General features: G+C 48.4%; 1 protein-coding gene across 2 annotated transcripts in view; it reads left to right on the forward strand.

Moving 5' to 3' along the window:
• Positions 1-2,066: 2,066 nt before the first annotated feature.
• The window catches only part of UBASH3B (ubiquitin associated and SH3 domain containing B), a 147,612-nt gene continuing 131,000 nt past the window's right edge, over positions 2,067-18,678 (forward strand). For both annotated transcript variants that reach the window (XM_081541334.1, XM_081541333.1), the window contains exon 1: positions 2,067-2,606. In XM_081541334.1, coding sequence (XP_081397460.1) covers positions 2,555-2,606 — 52 coding nt within the window. In that variant the 5' untranslated portion in view covers positions 2,067-2,554. The remainder of the gene's footprint in view (positions 2,607-18,678) is intronic.

The following is an 18,678-nucleotide window of genomic DNA, read 5'->3' on the forward strand; positions in this document are numbered from 1 at the left end:
ATGACTTACCGGCCATGTGATCTTGGACAAGATTCTTGCTCTCTGTCTGCTTCAACATCTTCATTTGTAAAGTGGCCAGTGATAATATGGTGGTACCTACTTTATTGCCATGTCAAGGGATTAATAAGTTATTTGTGCAAGAAGCTAAGAACAGCATCAATGTGTAGTGAATTTTCAGTAAATTTCAGTTATTTATGTAGTATCGATACTTATGGTTTTACAAACTGCTTCCACAAGACAGTATCACTTGACTAGGTTTCAGCTCATTTAACTCTCAACCCAAGGTTTTGGAAGAAGTTAAGAATATCAGGTAAGATCCAGTGCCCTTTACCAAACACATCCCAAGGAGGCTAGTCCACTAGATATGGTTTCCCCAGCCCAGTTTTGTCTCTTTGCTCTGTGCCCAGGAGAGGCCCTCCGCATGGCTTTGGGACACTTCTGCTTAGGCAGAGGCCCCCACCCAGAAAGTATGAACTTTTTCCCCATCCCTTACACAACAGCAGATAGAACTATGCACATTGTTGCTTAAGCCCCAGTAGTCCTTCTCTCCCCACTTCCAAACACTGCTGGATATTTTTTAGAAAACTATATTCTGGGCTAAGAGAATTAAGCTGTGTCATTTCCCCTGGTAAAAACCCTTAGATGCTTTAGAAATCAACATCAAAAAGCTGCTCCTTGAGAGATGGTCATCAGCCTTCCCCCCATACTCCAGGCAAGGGAAGGAAATGACATTTTTGGAGAGCCCAGCCCTGTGTAAGGCTAGTTACTATGATGCATACAGATAAGGACTTGGGGCTGTAGAGGGCAGAAACAAGTTGTCCAAGGCACCAAAAGCTCTGGCTCTGACGTGTCATGTGTACCATCTTCCTCAACCTCTCTGGGCTGTTTTCTTGTATGTAAACTGGGATAATAATTATACATGCACCATAGGGTCATAAAAATTATATGAGTTAATTTATTTATTATCCTGAACACAGTGATTGACACATACAAGAGCCTAATGAACAAATGTTAGGTGGTAGTATAATCATTACCTGAAAAAAAGCAGCTAGGGTTTACTCTGTGCCTTTTCCATTACACCAAGCAGGGTCCTCCTAGCTAACTGAGGACCATGAACTTGTCTCTGAATGAAACAGCTTTAACATCCTCAAGCCAAGTTCATGGTGTGGAGCTGTAGGGAGAGAGGGTGGCTAGGACTTCCACCTTCTTTGAGGTGGGAGTAGTTTAGGCAAACGCATGATGCAACTTACTTGTCACCGCTGAGCAGTGATGAAGCAGTCTTTCTCTGAATGCTTTTACTGACAGGGTACTCATTCGCTATTGAAAATCAACCCATTCGGCGCCGAACACCTCTTACAATTATAAAGTGTTCTTTCTCAGTTCCTGCTCCCCCACCCTCCTCCACATCCCACTTCCTTCCTTTCCGCCTTCTTCCTCCTTTCATCTTCCCCTTCCTCTTCTTTCTGCAGTTCTCTCCCTCCTTTGTCGCTTCCCCCGGTAGCTCAAATGGTTAAGAATCTCTCTGCAACGCGGGAGACCTGGGTTCGATCCCTGGGTTGGGAAGATAGCCTGGAAAAGGAAATGGCAACCCACTCCAGCATTCTTGCCTGGGAAATCCCATGGTCCATCATGGAAAACACAGAAGGTCTTCAGCGTGGTTCCTTGGCCAGCTGATGGGAACTTGGTCTCCAGTTGCCATTAACAATCCTCTGGGTCTTGCACGGTCTCTAGGAAGCAAAACCTTTTATCTGGATGCTATGGCTTGGCCTTCTGGTCCATTCATGTCATCCAACAGTTTGCCCAATTTCCACTAACAACCCCATCTAGAACCACAGGAAACTTGAAATGGGTTCATCTGGTGTCTTGAGGCCCCGCTGGCTCCGGATGGAAGCCATGGAGAAGCTGGATCGCTGGAAGTGACTCTCCGGAACCAGCGTACACAGGCAGCCCTTGCTGGTTCCAGTTCTCTGCCCAGAAGCACTTGGACTTTTACAGCCTGCGCCCAGCCGGGAGCAGTCACGGGCCGTGCTGCCGCTTTAAGAGAGGGGCGGGGCCCGGGTACAGGCGAGGCAGAGCCGGCCCACAAGGCTCCTTTTCCTTTTTGATCCATTCAAAAATTACTCATTGCAAATTCCCGGACTGCTGGGAGAGGAGAAGGAAGGGGGCGGAGGAGAGAGGGCTGCTGCGGGCGCCGAGCAGGGGGCACCCGGGGCCCGAGTGGCGGCCGGCCGGCCAGGCAGAGAGCGGCTCGCGGGCAGTTTTGGCTCCGGTGGCCTCACCAGGAAGCGTCAGTCTCGACACCAGGGAACCTCCGAGCGCCGCCTGCGCCGCCGCCTGCGCCGGGCTCCGGGTCCCCGAGCCCCCCTCCCCTGCCCCGGGCTGGCCCTCCGCCCTCCCGGGCCCTCCAGCTCGGGCGCCTTCCCGGGCGATGGCTGGCCGCTGAGCATGGCTCAGTACGGCCACCCCAGCCCGCTCGGCATGGCTGCGAGAGAGGAGCTGTACAGCAAAGTCACCCCGCGGAGGAACCGCCAGCAGCGCCCTGGGACCATCAAGCATGGATCGGCGCTGGACGTGCTGCTGTCCATGGGGTTCCCCAGAGCCCGCGCGTAAGTGGCTGAGCTCGCTGCCCCGGCGACCCCTCCCACCCCACGCGGCCGGCCCTCGGCTTCGCTCCGGCTCGCCTCCCCTGCCCGGCGGGCGGCGCGCTCCCCGCTGCCCATGACCTGTTGGGGGCAGGCTGGGCGCGCTGGCGGCCCGGGACTCGGCTCCTCCGGGAGGGGCGTGCAGGGGAGAGCGCTGCGCCCGAGCGCTGGGCCGGGGGCTGGCTGGGCATGACTACGATGCCTACGATGCCTACGATGAGGCGTGCCTAAGGGCGCGGGATGCCTACGGGCGAGGGCACCGGGTTCGAGTCCCGGGACCGTGGCAGGCGCCAGGCCTCCTCGGGTGTTGCTGAGCCGTTCTCTCCCCAGGCTCCCCGAGGTCTCCAGCGCTGAGCCCTCGGGGGAGGCGGGGCCCCACAGAGGCTTCGGGCACCCTCTGGATCCCGAACGCCGGCCTGGCTGGAGGATCCACTGCTGACTGGGAGAGGGCAGGGACGGACGGCGGGGCCGGGAGCCTGGCGCTCCCGCGGCTGCGGCTTTCGGCTCCGGATGTCGTTCTGGGTTCTGTCTCCCTCCGGAGTAGGAGCAGCGGGAGCGTAGGGGTTGCTGCGTGTTCATTGATGGGGAGGTTGGAATGAGAAGGGGAAGTAGTTCCCCCAGGGAACCTGGGTTCTCGTCAGTGGTGACGGCAGCGCAGGAATCTGTGGGTGCCTGAGAGTAAGGGGGGGGTACGTCCTCCCTCATCCCTTTTCCTCCTGGAGGGTGGGGTAGGGCAGAGCGGAGAGCGCGCAGGTAGCGGTCCCGGCAGCCTGCTGGTAAGAGGCCTGGTCGCCAGGACAAGGTGGCAGTGGCTCTAGGAGTTTTCGGAGGCTGGCCACCCAAGTCTGGACCTCTGCCTGGAAGGAAGCCAGGGCCGGGTGGCCAGGCCCTTCTCCCCTCTTTATTCCTCGCATGCAGATTTCTCAGGCCGGGACAAAAGGCCTGGGATCCTTGCTTCTTTGAGTGACATCACCTGCACAGGGAGTTAGGCAAACTTTATCAGCAAGGGCCAACTTGATTGAAGGTTTTTTTTTCTTTCCTTTTCCTTCTTTTTTTTCACATGATAGCTCTAAGTTTCCCTTACTTGGCCTCTGGGCAAACCTTTATTCTTTACTGACTTGGCTGTAACCTCTTATCAAAGCTTATTTCTGATTTTATCATTCCACCCAACCTGCTGGGACAGGTTGGTGTACCCTATGGTCGGAAGGCCATAGAATGGACTTACAGCTCTGCCTCCCACTGACTTCCAATCACTGGGGCTCTGGTTCCTAATGCCAGAGTTACAAGGAGGAGATGCGCTGAGCTCTGCAAGGGTATGCCAGGCATGGAAGCTGCAAGTCAGGTCCTCCTGTGTGATGGATGTGCATAGCTGTCCTTAAAAAGGGGAGATAGGGGTTGGAAGTCTGTGGGTCGAAGCTGCAGAATTAGAACAGTCCCCTGCATCTTCCTTTTCTGAAATGAGGCCAGCATTCAGGACCTAAATTGCTTAATTAAGGGAAGAAATACTTACCTGAATTCTTCAGACTGTCACATTCGCTCTTCGAAGTGGCTTTAATAGGACATCTTTCCTGCACAGATGGGTCTTTCCTGCGTAGATGGGTCCAAGAGGCCTCATCTATGCCCTGATAGATTAGGATGATGGTTTAATTTTGGCTTGTTCAATCCTTGAGGTCTTTTACAACTAGCATTTATTTGTTGGTGGTGGTATTTAGTCACTAAGTCGTTTCTCACTATTGTCACCCCCATGGATTGTAGCCCTCCAGGCTCCTCTGTCCATGGAATTTCTCAGGCAAGAATACTGGAGTGGGTTGCCATGTCTTCCTCCAGGGGATCCTCCTTCATCCAGGGATTGAACCTGCATCTCCTGTGTCTCCCACATCGGCAGTCAGATCCATTACTGCCAAGCCACCTGAGAAGGTAGCTAGCCTTTACTATGTGGTGTTCTAATCACTTCATGTTTATTATCCATTTTATCCTCCCAGCAGCCCAGTGAGAAGGGTAATTATGTGCCCATTTTATGAACTGGGAAAGAAGTTTTTTAGAGAGGTCACATAACTTGCTTAGGCTCACCGCTGTGAGCAGTGAATCTGGGATTCACACTCAGAGCAGGCATGTGTCTGCTTATCCCAGGCCTCACAGCCAGGACCAGGATGTAGTGAATTAAAGTGGATAAAATACTTAGAATGGTGATGCCTGGTACATAGTGAGCGATCTTTAAGTGTTCCCTCGTAGCTCAGTCGATAAAGAGTCTGACTGCAATGCAGGAGACCTGGGCTTGATCCCTGGTTTGGGAAGATCCTCTGGAGAAGGAAATGGCAGCCCACTCCGGTATTCTGGCCTGGAGAATCCCATGGACAGAGGAGCCTGGCGGGCTACCATCTATGGGGTCCCAAGAGTGGGACACGACTGAGCGACCAAGCATGCACTGTATTAGCTTTTGTGGCTGTTGTAACCAATTACCACACTCTGGGTGGTTAAAAAAAAAAAAAAACAAATTCTCTCCCAGTTTTGGAGGAGGCCAGAAGTCTTAAATAAGCATCACTGGGCTGAACTCAAGGTGTTGGCAGGACTGTGCCCCCTCCGGAGGTTCTAAGGAGAATCTGTTTCTTGCCTCTTGTAGCTCCTGGTCTGCTAGCATTGTTTGGCTTGTGGCAGCATTCCTCCAGTCTCTGCCTCTGTGGTCAGAGAGCCTTCCTTTCTTTCTCTGTCAAATCTCCCTCTGCTTCTTTCCCACAAAGACTCTGTGATTGCATTTAGAGCCTCCCCAGATAATTCAGGATAATCTTCCCCATCTCAAGATCCTTAACTTAATCTTATTAGCAAAACCCTTTTTTAACCATAAGGTAATATGCACAGGTTCCAGGAATGAGGGCATGAAAGTTTTAGGAGGAGCCCCTATTCAGCCTATCAGAGCTACTGTTATTACTAGCATCACTTCTCTTTACTAAAAGGTCACAGAGCGGGTCATGATGAAACATCCTGGGAAGGAGGTGGGTTTACTGTTCGGTCTCCCCAAATTCTCTGTCTTGGGGGGTCGGAGCCCTTGGTGATCACCCGATCTAGTCTACTTCGTTCCTGGGCTGACATCTCTTATATTTAAGCCGAGGGAGGCTGATGTGGTCAGCCTTCCTCTTAATAACTTAATCAGGTCAGTAAGAAGAGGGTCTCTCCCCGGGGTCGTCTGAGATTCCAGAGAGCTGACTTGGAGCTTCATCTTGGAGAGCTGTGAGCAAAGGGAGCAAGGGTATCAGATTTTGCTTCTGAGTAGCCTCATTCTTAGCCTTAAGCCTGGAGTCTGATGAAATGGCAAGCAGGAGAGAGCAGTTGGCGGTTCCTTGGATTCAGGAAGACCTGCCTGTGGTGATGCTTCAAGAAGAGATGAGATCGACGTCTGGAACTTGGCCCTTTGGAGGGAACGGTGGCAGCCAGGGCTGGCGGCTCTGGTTTCCCTTCTGGGTGTGACTGTGTCTGGTCTTGTGCAGCAGCAAGAAGGGCCCTTCCACTGGGCTCTGGGTGGGCTGCAGGGAGCTCCCACACTGGCAAAGCCCAGGGCCCCTGCCAGCCTGTGTTGCGCTCTGGTCTTAAATAAGTCACCCAAGCCCTCAGGGCCTGGCTGGCTTCCTCTGAGGGGAACGGGATTAATTAATGCAAGCTTGTTAAGTGCTTCACTGAGAGCAGCGCTGAGCAAGCAGGGTGACCTCGGGGTATGTTCCTCTAGCTCATTATACCCCTGGAGCTGTGTTAGGTTTTTTCCAGTCCAACCCTGTGACCTTTGGTCCAACTTAGACGCTGCTGTAGAAGAACCCACTGTGTGAGGAAGAATTGAGAAGTGGTCATTTTTATGGGGGGTGTGTGTGTGTGTCCGTGCACACACATGAATTCAACCATAATGCAAGGAGGTGTTAGAGAGTCCTTAGGAATTAAGATTTTGAGGGGCCAAAGTGGCCTATTCCTTCCTTTTCCTTTCTATGGGCTTAGCTCCTCCTTTTCCCCAAAGTTCTAAAAATAAAGTCCCAGCTTTGTCAAGACTGGAGTGAGGTTGGTCGGAAGGAAAAGGAAGAGTGTGTGTGCTGGGAAGGCCTGGGGCCAGGACGGGGCGGGTTGTATCACCCAAGAAAGCAGGAGGAATTCTGATGGAATGTTGCTTTTATGGTTTGTTTTTGTCTTGTATCTTTTTTTTTTATTTTTTTTATTGCAGTATAGTTGATTTACAGTGTTGTGCCAGCTTCAGGTGTATAGCCATGCAAACACAGAAATCTATCCCCTCCCACATAGGCCATCCCAGAGCTCCCAGTAGAGTTCCCTGCACCACACACCAGAGTCCCATTAGTTACCTGTTTTACATATAGTTGTGTGTATATGGCAGTCCCAATCTTCCCGTTTATCCCTCCCCCCTACTCACCTCCTTGGAGTGTTGCTTTGCATTCCCTACTTGCTTTCTGTGGTTCTGGGGGACAGTGAGGCTCTTTTTCTTCTCTCCTCTGCAGCTAGAGGCCAGTTCTGGGAGCCGTCACCCCACAAGTGAATTTGAGGAGGCCCCCTCAGTTGGTAAAGAATCCACCTGCAATGCAGGAAATGTGGGCTCGATCCCTGGATCGGGAAGACCCCCTGGAGAAGGAAAGGACAACCCACTCCAGTATTCTTGCCTGGAGAATTCCATGAACAGAGGAACCTGGTGGGCTGCAGTCCATGGAGTCGCTAGAGTCGGGCACGACCGAGTGACTAAACTACCACCACAGATATTACTCTGGCCGTTTGTCTTGGTCCCGTTTATTTGAGGCTGCCTGCGGCTAATGCTTTGCCTAGAGCACATGGCTCTCTAATGATCGAGAAATAGAATCTTGCAAAAGAACACTAAGGCCAGGGTCTGATGCCCTGAGTCCTAGCCTAGCTTCCAACCGACACTTGGAGAATTTAAGTCTTCTGTGGCATCCCTTTCCCTCAATATCCTGATCAGCTACTGTGCATGGCAATCCCTGTTTGATATAACTCAAAATAAGGCTTTGTGAAGACCAGACAAGCTGATGGGCGGAAGGGACTTAGAAAAGTTAAAAATAGAATCTGGACCAGGTAGATAGGGTTGTTGTATTATTGTGATGGATTGAAAGAAAAGAAAAGGCGTGAGATGGTGGTTGGGGTCTCCAGCAAGGATTTACGTGTGCAGTTCGGTTATTGCTGTTTGAACAATGCCCAGCTAAAGAGCGGGACAGTGGCAGAAGGAAAGAGCTGGACTAAGCGCCTTTGACTTTGGACAGTCAGCTGCGTTAGCTACGTTTCCCTGGCCAAAGATAAAAGCAGTTCCAAGCTGGTGACACAAGGAATTGACGCACCTTCCAGAACAAATGAATTCAAGTATCAGTTTCCCTGGCCTTCTCCAGCTTACCTGCTGCTGGACATTGGATCCCCTGAAAGTACCTGGTCAGCTCAGTGTCTCTGCGTGCACGTGTGCTCAGTCGCTTCACTCTGTGTCTGACTCTTTGTGACCCCACAGACTGTAGTCCGCCAGGCTCCTCTGTCCATGGGATTCTCCAGGCAAGAATCCTGGAGTGGGTTGCCACGCCCTCCTCCAGAGGATCTTCCCAACCCAGGGATCGAACCATGTTTCTTGTGTCTCCTGCATTGGCAGGCGGATTCTTTATCCACTGAGTCACCCGGGAAGCCTAGCATCTCTGAATCATGGTCAGTTCTGGGTGGGGGCTGCAGCTGCTTTCCCAGGGACCTTGAGCAGAATGAGGAGACCAATCAGGGCCTCCTTGGAGTGACAGGATCTTAGAGGTAGACGGGCAAGAAAGTCTCTCTTCCGCCTACAGTTACCGTGTGCCCATGTACCACTCCCTTGCATTTGTGTGTTGTTTTGTGGGTGAAAATTGCTCTCCTGCGCACTCAGTGTCCCTCTTGATCTTGAGAAAAGCTTCATTTTAAAGATGAGGAGACTTGAGGCTTAGAGGGACTTACTCTGCATTTGGTTATGTTGCTGTGACAGCCTTAGGCTAGAACTGCAAGTCCAGTGAACTTCCCATGCTACCCAGAGCAGGGGTCCCCAACCTCTGGGCCACAGACTGGTACCTCCTGTCAGGTGAGCAGTGGCATTAGATTAGAAATAAAATGCACATTAAATGTAACACATGGAATCATCCTGAAACCATCCTCCTTCCCCTCCCCCCATGTATGAAAAATTGTCTTTTATGAAACTGGTCCCTGGTGCCAAAAAAGTTGGGGAGCACTGAGCCAGAGGATTTGGCTCCAAAGGAAACATGCATTCTTTTTAAAATTTACTGAGGTCTAATTTATGTACAATAAGCTAAACTTATTTAAAGATTGATCAGTTTTGACAGAGGAATGAATATACCCATAGAATCACCTCTTCTCAGCTCTTCAAGACAGCTTGTGTCCTTCACTCCTGTAAGTTTCCTTGTGTCCCCATGTGGTCAGTTCCTTCTCCACCCTTATCCCCGGGCAGCCACCAGCCACCAAACTGCTTTGTGTCACTGGTGATCAGTCTACATTTTCTAGACTTGCATACAACTGGAATCATACAATGCCTACGTCTGGCTTCTCTCCTGATATTTTTGAGACTCATCCATGTTGCATGTAACAATAGTTTGTCTCTTTTTATTGCTGAATAGGTCTTATATGTTCAGATGGACTGGTAACGTAATTATAATCCCTTGTACTCAGCATCTGTGAAAATTCCCTATTATGCCCTAATACTACTTTCCATTTTTAGGCCACTTTAGAGATTTCAAGGGGCTTCCTTGGTGGCTCAGACGGTAAAGAATCCTCCTGCAATGCAGGAGACCCAAGTTAAATCCCTGGAAGATCCCCTGGAGAAGGGAATGGCTACCCACTCTAGTATTCTTGCCTGGAGAATTCCATGGACAGAGGAGCTGGGTGGGCTACAGGCAAAAGGAGAAGAGGGTAACAGAGATGGTTAGATAGCATCACCGACTCAATAGGCATGAATTTGAGCCAACTTCAGGCGATAGGGAAGGACAGGGAAGCTGGCATGCTGCATCCCTGGGGTCACAAAGAGTCAGACACAACTTAGCGACTAACAACAATAACAAAGAGATTACAAAGCTGATTCATACACATAATCACTATTAAGTTTCAAACATTGATAATTTCATGAGAAAACGGAGGTTCAGTAGATTAAGTGCCCCAGAGAGTGAAGAGACTCTATCCTGTGGTTTTTGTCACTACCCCGCCCTTGGTGACCTCTAACTGCTTTTCACTGAGTGGATTAGAATGCTCAGAGCTAAGGGCTTTGCTTTTCAGAGGCAAGAAACCAAGGCAGTCCTATTGCCCTCCAGCTCTCCTCCTGCCAACTGCGGTGGTGGCGGAGCTCAGCACCACCCCATCCCTACAGGCATCTGGTGTGGATGTGTGTGAGGGGGGTCCCTCTTCTTGGGCAGCCAGGAACCGAAGAGACCCCAGTCACCATCTGCATAACACACTGACATCTCACTCATGACAGCTGTTGGCACCGCCTGGGTTTGAAGCCCAGCTCTGCCTCTTCTCTGCTGGTGACCTTGGTCAAAGAACACCCTGAGCCTCAATTCTCTGTCTTTATACTGTTGACAGTGTTGACTGGAAAAAAATGAGTGAGACTTCCCTGATGGTCCAGTGGTTAAGACTGGGCACTTCCACTGCAGGGAGTGTGGGTTCAATCTCTGGTCGGGGAACTAAGATCCCACATGCATTATAGCAAAAAAAAAAAAAAAAAAGTATAGCCAGAAGTTGAGAGTTATGTTTTTTGAGGGGGGACTTGCTGAGAACTCAAGCCCAGGAGGCAGCCTCTCAGATATCTCTAGGGGACCTCTTTGAAGAGGTGAGGGAGCACTCAGGTTACATAGAAATTTTTCAGCAAAAAAACAGGTAGTCAGAACATCAAGTAGTAGTGAAAGTGTTAGTTGCTTGGTCGTGTCCAACTCTGCGATCCCACAAACTGTAGCCTCCTCTGTCCATGGAATTCTCCAGGCAAGAATACTGGAGTGGGTTGCCTGCCCTTCTCCAGGGGTTCTTCCTGACCCAGGGATCAAACCCGGGTCTTCTGCATTGCAGGCAGATTCTTTTCTGTCTGAGCCATGGAACATTAAGAGATCACTATTAAGTAAAGAAAATCAGACATCTCAAGTTAATGAATGAACCGCTTTTCTATGTATGGGAAGATGCAAGAATCGGGGCTCACTGAAATCATTCCTTTGATGTGCACCTCAGCTCTCGGGCCAGCATCCTGCCTTTCTCCATCCTGAGTCCCCTCGGTGCACCATTGGGGGCAGCTGCAGTGTCTGTTGGCTTGATGACTGCAGTATCTTTGTTTACTGATATGGCAGGTGACATTCTTTGTCCTCAACCATAACTGTACTTACCTTGAGGGCAGGACCCTTGTGAGGGTTAAGGTTGCCGAATCTTTGGGGAGTGCCTATAACTCCTCAGTGGGGAAGGAGGGGTGACTCCTACTCTGATGGTGATTTCATTCTGCACGATTCCCTTTGTCTTGGGGTTCTCAGTTGCCTCCCACTTTTGCATCTCTCTGCTCCTCACTGAGCTGTGGCCGTGAAGTCTTAAGTGTGGAGCAGGGGCGAGGCAAATGGCCACCTTCCTCAGCATCTTGTCTTTGCAGAGCGCCCCAGGGCTGCTGGCCAAGTGGAAGCAGACCTGAGCAGAGCCAGGGCCACCCAAACTGCTGACTCTAATAAGTGGCCAGGCTGGGGATTTGAAGGAGGGCCATATGGTTATCCTCTGATTGATGTCAAATGGAATCAGACTCCAGCCCTGGAGAGAAAACAAAAGCACACTGAAGAATGGCTCCTTCATTGGGAAGTTCTCTGGGTGCCATTGGAGGGTTTCCTAGAGGCTTATGGGAGAATCTTGGAGAAGGCAATGGCACCCCACTCCAGTACTCTTGCCTGGAATATCCCATGGATGGAGGAGCCTGGTGGGCTACAGTCCATGGGGCGCGAAGAGTCAGACACGACTGAGCGACTTCACTTTCACTTTTCACTTTCATGCACTGGAGAAGGAAATGGCAACCCACTCCAGTGTTCTTGCCTGGAGAATCCCAGGGACGGGGGAGCCTGGTGGGCTACCGTCTATGAGGTCGCACAGAGTCGGACACAACTGAAGCGACTTAGCAGGAGGATGGAAGGATAGGTGCAGCAGTGGCCTGAGTCCTCTGGATCTTCTGTCAGGAGCTCAAGCTATAATAGGTGTTGTCCTTCCTTGCTGGTCCCTCTTGCTAACTTCCCGTTTCCCTGGTGACTTTGCTATCAGGTTCTTTGCCACCTGCTGCTTAAGAGGATGGGGCTTATGGTGAAGTGCCTCAGATGGACATCCAGAAATTGTCTAGCTCCTACTGTGCGCACAGCATCCCATTAAATTCTGTGCAGGAAAAGATGAATGTCAAGTTCTTCCACCTAGCACTCTGAAGCCATCCGCTGGCTCTAGCTGGCTGCAGGTCCTCCATGGTGACTCTCTGAGGAGCAGGTTGCCTTTTCTCCACCTGCGTGAATAATCCTCTACAGATACCTGACAGGCTCTGGATTCAGTTCACACCCCACAGGGTACAAGAGTAATGCACAATGAAAGCAAACTCTGTGCACCTTTCTTTCAGACCCTGGCTTTGGGCTCTCACTCTGCTCTCACTTATTGGCTGTTTGGACTCACGTATATCCTTTTCCTTCCCTGGGCCTCAGTGTTCCCACCTGTAAAAGGGGCTAAGGTCAACCACCCCTCAGATCCCAGTTCTGCTGACTCGGGGGTGATATGGACAGCGTTTTCATTCCACCCAAGGATGTTTTCAGTGCCTCCTGTGTGCTTTTCTGTTCTGGAGTGTTTGGCTTCTCTGTTTTTTGTTTTGCTTTGTTGTACTTTCCCCTGTGCTATATGGTCAAATTCTTCTCCCTTTCGAGGAAACTCTTTAGGACTATTGATATTCTAAAGAGTAAATAAGTGGAAAGAAAGAAATGAGGCAATTATAATGGTGGGGAGTCATCTCACTAGTATGCATTGGTATAATTTTCAAATTGGTAGAATGTGCAAATTCTTGCAAAATACAATCAAAATGCTGGTGAAATGAGAGAGAAGGTTAGTGCCTTGGGTCCAGCCCTGGGGGGAAGGAAATTGCTCCTTGGCACCTTTTTAATTAAAGGGACATCAGCAGCTGTTTTTGCAACAATTCCCATTGTGTTCTGTTGCCCCAGTGGAAGCATAAACATCCTTGTACAGAAAGCACCAGTGGCAATGAACTCCACTAGGACCAGCTATTGCCACACACAGTGGGAAGCTGAGAGAAACACCAGCCTCGCAGCTCACAGCAGTCCGGAGCATGCCAAGGGGAAGCTGAGCACACAGATGGCCAGAGGCAGCCAAATGTTTCTGATTTCTTTCCAGCTTTTGCTGGATAAACCTTCTCTGTGAATCAGGTAGCAGGATTGTTTAGAATCCTACTTCCGCGTCGACAGTGCCCCATTCAGAAATATTTACTGTGAGCGTTTGCTCTCTAAATGTTTATTCTCTTCTCTTGGGCAGGAAGCACAGAGAGAGAAGGAAAGATACCTGCCTCCAATGGCTGCTTCTGTGTACAGTCCCTTTAAATACAGGCAAACACATGCAGAACCACACAGGGTTGCTGGGTTTCTGAACCCTAGGCATCTGCTGTCTCCTTTCTTCATCAACCTGTCCTTGAATTGCCTGCATGCCCTTCCTCTTTCTGCCTAATCAGATTTCCCCTGCCCTGGAGAACTAGTTCAGCCACAGAACAGCTGACTTCCCTTCCCTTTGCTTTCTTCTCCACCTCCCCGCCTCTTTTTGTCTCTCTTATCCTCTCTCTTTCATCTCTTCTCCCTCAAGCCTTCACCTTGTGAAGTAAACAGGGTAGAGAGCATCATCTTTCCATCACTGATGATGTGCTTTGTCCAAGGTCTTCAGCCACTTCTGCATAGTTATCTTGGGGACCTCTTATATCTTGACAATCGAAATCTTTGAAAAACAAGACTAAGAAAAAAAAGTATATATTTTTATCTTCATGAAAAATTCCGAGTAAAGCCATTTAAAAAAATATATATATATAGATACAGATATTTCAGGGTGTATTTATGGGCAACTGTTATAGCCTAAAATAAGAGAAGTGGGACTACAAAGATAATTAGATGTAATCTTTGCTCCCAGGGGGCTGACGATCTAGTGTGGAAGATAGAAAATTATGATAAGATGTCAAAATGTGATGTAAGTGGTAGATGCAGTATCTAAGTGAGATGAGGAAGAGGTGATATAACCAGACAAGGGGGCCCCAAAGTAAATTTAAAGGACAAATAAGAAGGGAGCAATGCTCTGCTTTGGTTTGAGAGGTCGGAGTCAGGGAGATCAGCAGACAGTTCAAATGATTTCATATTACACTGCAAATGAAGATAGAGGCAGATTTTAATTGAAACTAGCTGTCATCTTGCCACCACCCCCTTCCCCCAGCTAAGTGAGTAACTTGTTACTGTTTAGCTTAGAAGGAAAAGAAAAAATCCTGGCTACTAAAGGAAACAGCCCATTAGCTGAGCCCAACTTTGTGTCTGGCATTCTTTTATTCATTCTTCCACTGGGCATTTGTGTTGCTTCTGCTGTGCTGCTCAGTCACTCAGTGGTGTCCGACTCTTTGCGACCTCATGGACCGTAGCCCACCAGGGTCCTCTGTCCATGGGATTTTCCAGGCAAGAATACTGGAGTGGGTTGTCATGCCCTCCGCCAGGGGATCTTTTCAACCCAGGGATTGGACCCATGTCTCTTATGTCTCCTGCACTGGCGGGCAGGTTCTTTACCACTAGCACCACGTGGGAAGCCCATATAAACTATAAACATGATTTAATAATACAATTAATGCCATATTAGAGGTTTGGAAAGAAGCTCTGTGAGAACACAGAGAAAACAATTAGTGTAACTTGAGAAGGTTTAGGAAAGCAGAGGAGGTGACAATTAAGGCAGAACTTAAAGAATGAATAGACATTCTTTAGGTATAAAAGAGGGAAGAGCATTCTGAGAGAGAACAGCATGAAATTCAGAGCGTAAGTCACATGAGGGCTGCAGACTGATGAAAAGGAGATAGAAAAGTCATGAGAGATGAGAGTGAGAAATTATTGGAGCCAGATTGTTTCCTAGAGATTAAAGAAAATAACATTTGAAGGCAGAGAAGTCAGTATAAAGTGGAACAGTGCAGAGAAAACTAACCATGGAAGCCAGTTAGAAGGTGGTTGTAATAGTCCTGGTGAAAGATGAACAGGACTTGGATTAAAATACATTAAGAGCCAGATGCTAAACAGGTTCTTGAAATTGAAGTGACAGGATTTATGATCTGTGGGGTGTGAAGAGTAGGGGAGCATAAATGTAGCTCAGGATTTCCGGCTTGGGAAACTAGAGAGGCGGAAACATTATGAATTGAGATAGAACATATGGAAGATAGATAAAGAGCAGGGGTCCGCAACATTTTTGCACCAGGGACCGGTTTCACGGAAGACAATATTTCCATGAATAGGGAGGAGGGATGATTTCGGGATGATTCAAGCACATTACATTTATTGTGCCCTTTATTTCTATTATTCTTACATCAGCTCTGCCTTAGATCATCAGGCATTAGGTCCTGAAGGTTGGGGACCCCTGGTTTAGAGGATGAGGCAACGAATTTGACTTGAGACATGTTTTAGGTGCTATAGACATACAGGTACAGATGCAGCTGGAGATGGGACTCTGGGGCTCAGAGGAATGGTTACGGCTAAATTTGGATATTTATGATAGTAGAAGGTGTGGGAGTAGGTGTAATGAACCAGGCAGAGTATAAAGAAAAAGAAAGTAGGGTGGGAGGGAGGTTCAATAGGGAGGGGACATATGTATACCTCTGGCTGATTCATGTTGATGTATGGCAGAAACCAACAGAATATTGTAAAGCAATTATCCTTCAATTAAAGACAAATAAAAAGAAAAGGAAAGAAATCAACCCCCATGGGTAGAATTCTAGGGCACCAATTTTTGGGTAGAGAAAAGAAAAAAAACAGGTGAAAGAGGCTGAGACACATGGTTCAATGGGCAGGAAAAAACAAAGAAATGTCCTGGAAGAATATAAGGAAGAAGAGAATTTCACAGAAAAGATTCAGGTCAACCAGATGTTTCTTGCCCTTTGTGTTTCCAAAGTGAGTAAAAATCACTGGAAGTGAATGCAGTGGGTTGTCAATGAGATGTTATCAGAGGATGATTCTAAAGCTCTCTGTAGGGTGTCTAATAATTCCCTTCAGCTTCCCCAGACTCCATGACCAGGACCCTGAGATGCTACCCAGCTCTTTGACAGCTCTTTCCACAGAGAGCTGGAATCTGTTCTCTGAAACTGAGACCGCTGACAGAGCTGACTGAATAGACAGATGATCTGGGATTTCTGATGTAAGAATCATCTGCCCTTTAGAAATCCCCCATTGCTAAGTTCCACGTGTAGATTCTACCTCCCCTCCTCCCATCCCTACCTCAGTGCCAAGCTTCAGCCCCATTCATATGACATCTGAACTCTGACATCCGAACTTACCTGTTCTCACTGGAAACCAGGCTGAAGTCACCTGCTTATCCTTGCTGGTGTGACCCTTCATTTACTTATTTATTGGCTGCGCTAGGTCTTCGTTGCTGTGTGAGGGTTTTCTCTAGTTTCTGTGAGCAGGGACTATCTTCGTTGTGGTGCATGGGCTTCTCATTGCAGTGGCTTTTTTGGTGGAGCACAGGCTCGAGGTGATCAGGCTTCAGTAGTTGCAGCACACAGGCTCAGTAGTTGTGGCGCACAAGCTTAGTTTCTCTGCAGCATGTGAAATCTTTCCAGACCAGGGGTTGAACCTGTGTCTCCTGCATTGGCAGGTGGATTCCCATCCTCTGCACCACCAGGGAAGTCCTGACCCTTCTTTTTTCAATTCAACAAATCTTTCCCCATCCTTGCTATGTGCAGTCAATGCATTAGGCACCATGGATAAAGCATTGAGAAACTGTCTCAGTTCCTCCTGTTTTATATCTCAAGAAGCTGAGATCTCAGCCTGCCATGTGCTAAGCTCATTTTCTATCATTTCCTCTCTCTGGTAAGTCCCTGCTGCCGCCACCTCTCTATCAGGAAGAGCTCATGTCGAGGAATGCTGGGGATCCATGCTGTGTCTATAAGACCTCAAGATTCAGGAGGGGGCTGTTGGTCAGGGGCTGGACCATCTTCTGTGCCCCCGAGAGAAGGTTTTCTCTAGTCTTCTAAGTCCTTGCAAATTGTTCTGCATACTTGGGTCTGTCTGTACTCACCAACAACCTGGAGATGAGTAGAGGGGTGTGGAATCTGGATGGGTGATGGGTGATTTGGAAGGAAATGATAGAGGAAAGAAGACGGAGGAGGAAATAGCAGAAGATCTTGAATGGGGAGGAGGGAACATGAATCAAGGTTGGATAAAGTAGACTTATTCCCAAAAAAGGAGTTGTATTTTTCATGGTAGGTTGTATGTTTCTGGGAATCAAATTTCTAAGAGCTGACAGACCCTGAAGATGTAAGCACAATAAATAGCTTTATTTTTTTAAATTAGAAGTATATATTTATTTTGCTGTACCGGGTCTTAGATGTAGCACACGGGATCTTCAGTCTTCACTGTGGCATGCAAAGTTTTAGTTGAGGCACGTGGAATCTAGTTCCCTGACCAGGGATCAAACCCTGGACTCCCTGCATGGGGAGTCCCGAGTCTTAGCTCCTGGACCACCAGGGGAGTCCCTGTAGTTTTTAAATTTAGGTGATTTGTTGAGTGATGGTTCTTCATGAGTTGCAAAAGGATGTTGAGGAACAAAGATGAACAATATCCTATGTGAAAGATGTAGACAAAGACAGGTGCTCAAGAAATGTTAGTTATTATTCATAACTGAGAGAGTTCCTAATATTTAGCTGCATAGTAGCAATCATTTGCTCCTGACTTGAGAGTCACCTATGACAGAAGAAAGGTTTTGCTTCAGAGTGAAGAACCTCAGATAAAGTTCCTGACCTTGGTTGAGAATGACTCAAATACCTCTTTCGAAATAGAGTATTTCTACTTGTAAAAAAACCTGCAGAGGCAGAATCTCAGAAATGTCTAGTTGGAACTGCTAGTAAAGATTATCTATTCCAGCTCCCACGTTTTACATAGAGTCAAATGAGACGAGCAAATGAAGTGACTTTTTCAAGACCCATATCTGGCTTGTGGCCAAAGCAGAGCTGAAGCCTCTCAGTCTGACCACGGTTTCCTTTTTTTTACATTGGGTTACCACTCTGAGTCCAGGCCCTGCCTCTAAGAAATCAACTTCTGACAAGGTTTTGGCTCTGTTTTCTGAAGAAATGGACTGGTCTGTTGTCTGGATTAGCCTTTTCATATATTGTGTTGGGTTTTTTCTTTCCCCTTCACTCCCCTTCTTCCTGACTTTTGTTTGCATCTCAGCCCATAGAAGAGGAAGCTGATCTGTGGAGAGGCCAGTTGGAATGGTGACCTCTGAGATGCAGGGTAGAGTGGGTGGGTGAGGAAGTGTCACACCAGGAGCATTGTAGGTGTTGAAGGTGATCCTTTGTTGTCTCAGTCACCCACCCATGAGGGGTATCTTCTCTGGGGGAAAGTAAATTGGCTTTAGAGACAAAAGATCTGGTTCACACTCTGGATCTGTTACTTTCTGAGAATGTGGCTTTTAATTTTTTTATTTGTACATTTGGCCATACCTCGAGGTGTGAGGGATCTTAGTTGCCCAGCCAAGGATCAAACCCATGCCCCCTGCACTGGCAACCTGGAGTCTTAACCACCGGACTGCCAGGGAAGTCCCGAGAATGTGGTTTTCGAACGGATTATTTTTATACGTTGGATGAATCAAAATAAAGCAATGTATATAAATGTAATAAAAACCACAAAAATGCAGGCAGGCACATGTAAAGTGATACTACTATTTGTTATCAATGGTTGGGTCCTGGTACTTTGAGGCTTTTCCAGAAAGTCTGTGACCTGTTGGTTTTACGTGATTTCTGGTAGGTTGTTCTAAT

The sequence above is a fragment of the Giraffa tippelskirchi genome, chromosome 11, assembly GCF_054371585.1.
Source record: "Giraffa tippelskirchi isolate mGirTip1 chromosome 11, T2T-mGirTip1v1.2.pri, whole genome shotgun sequence".
NCBI lineage: Eukaryota > Metazoa > Chordata > Mammalia > Artiodactyla > Giraffidae > Giraffa > Giraffa tippelskirchi.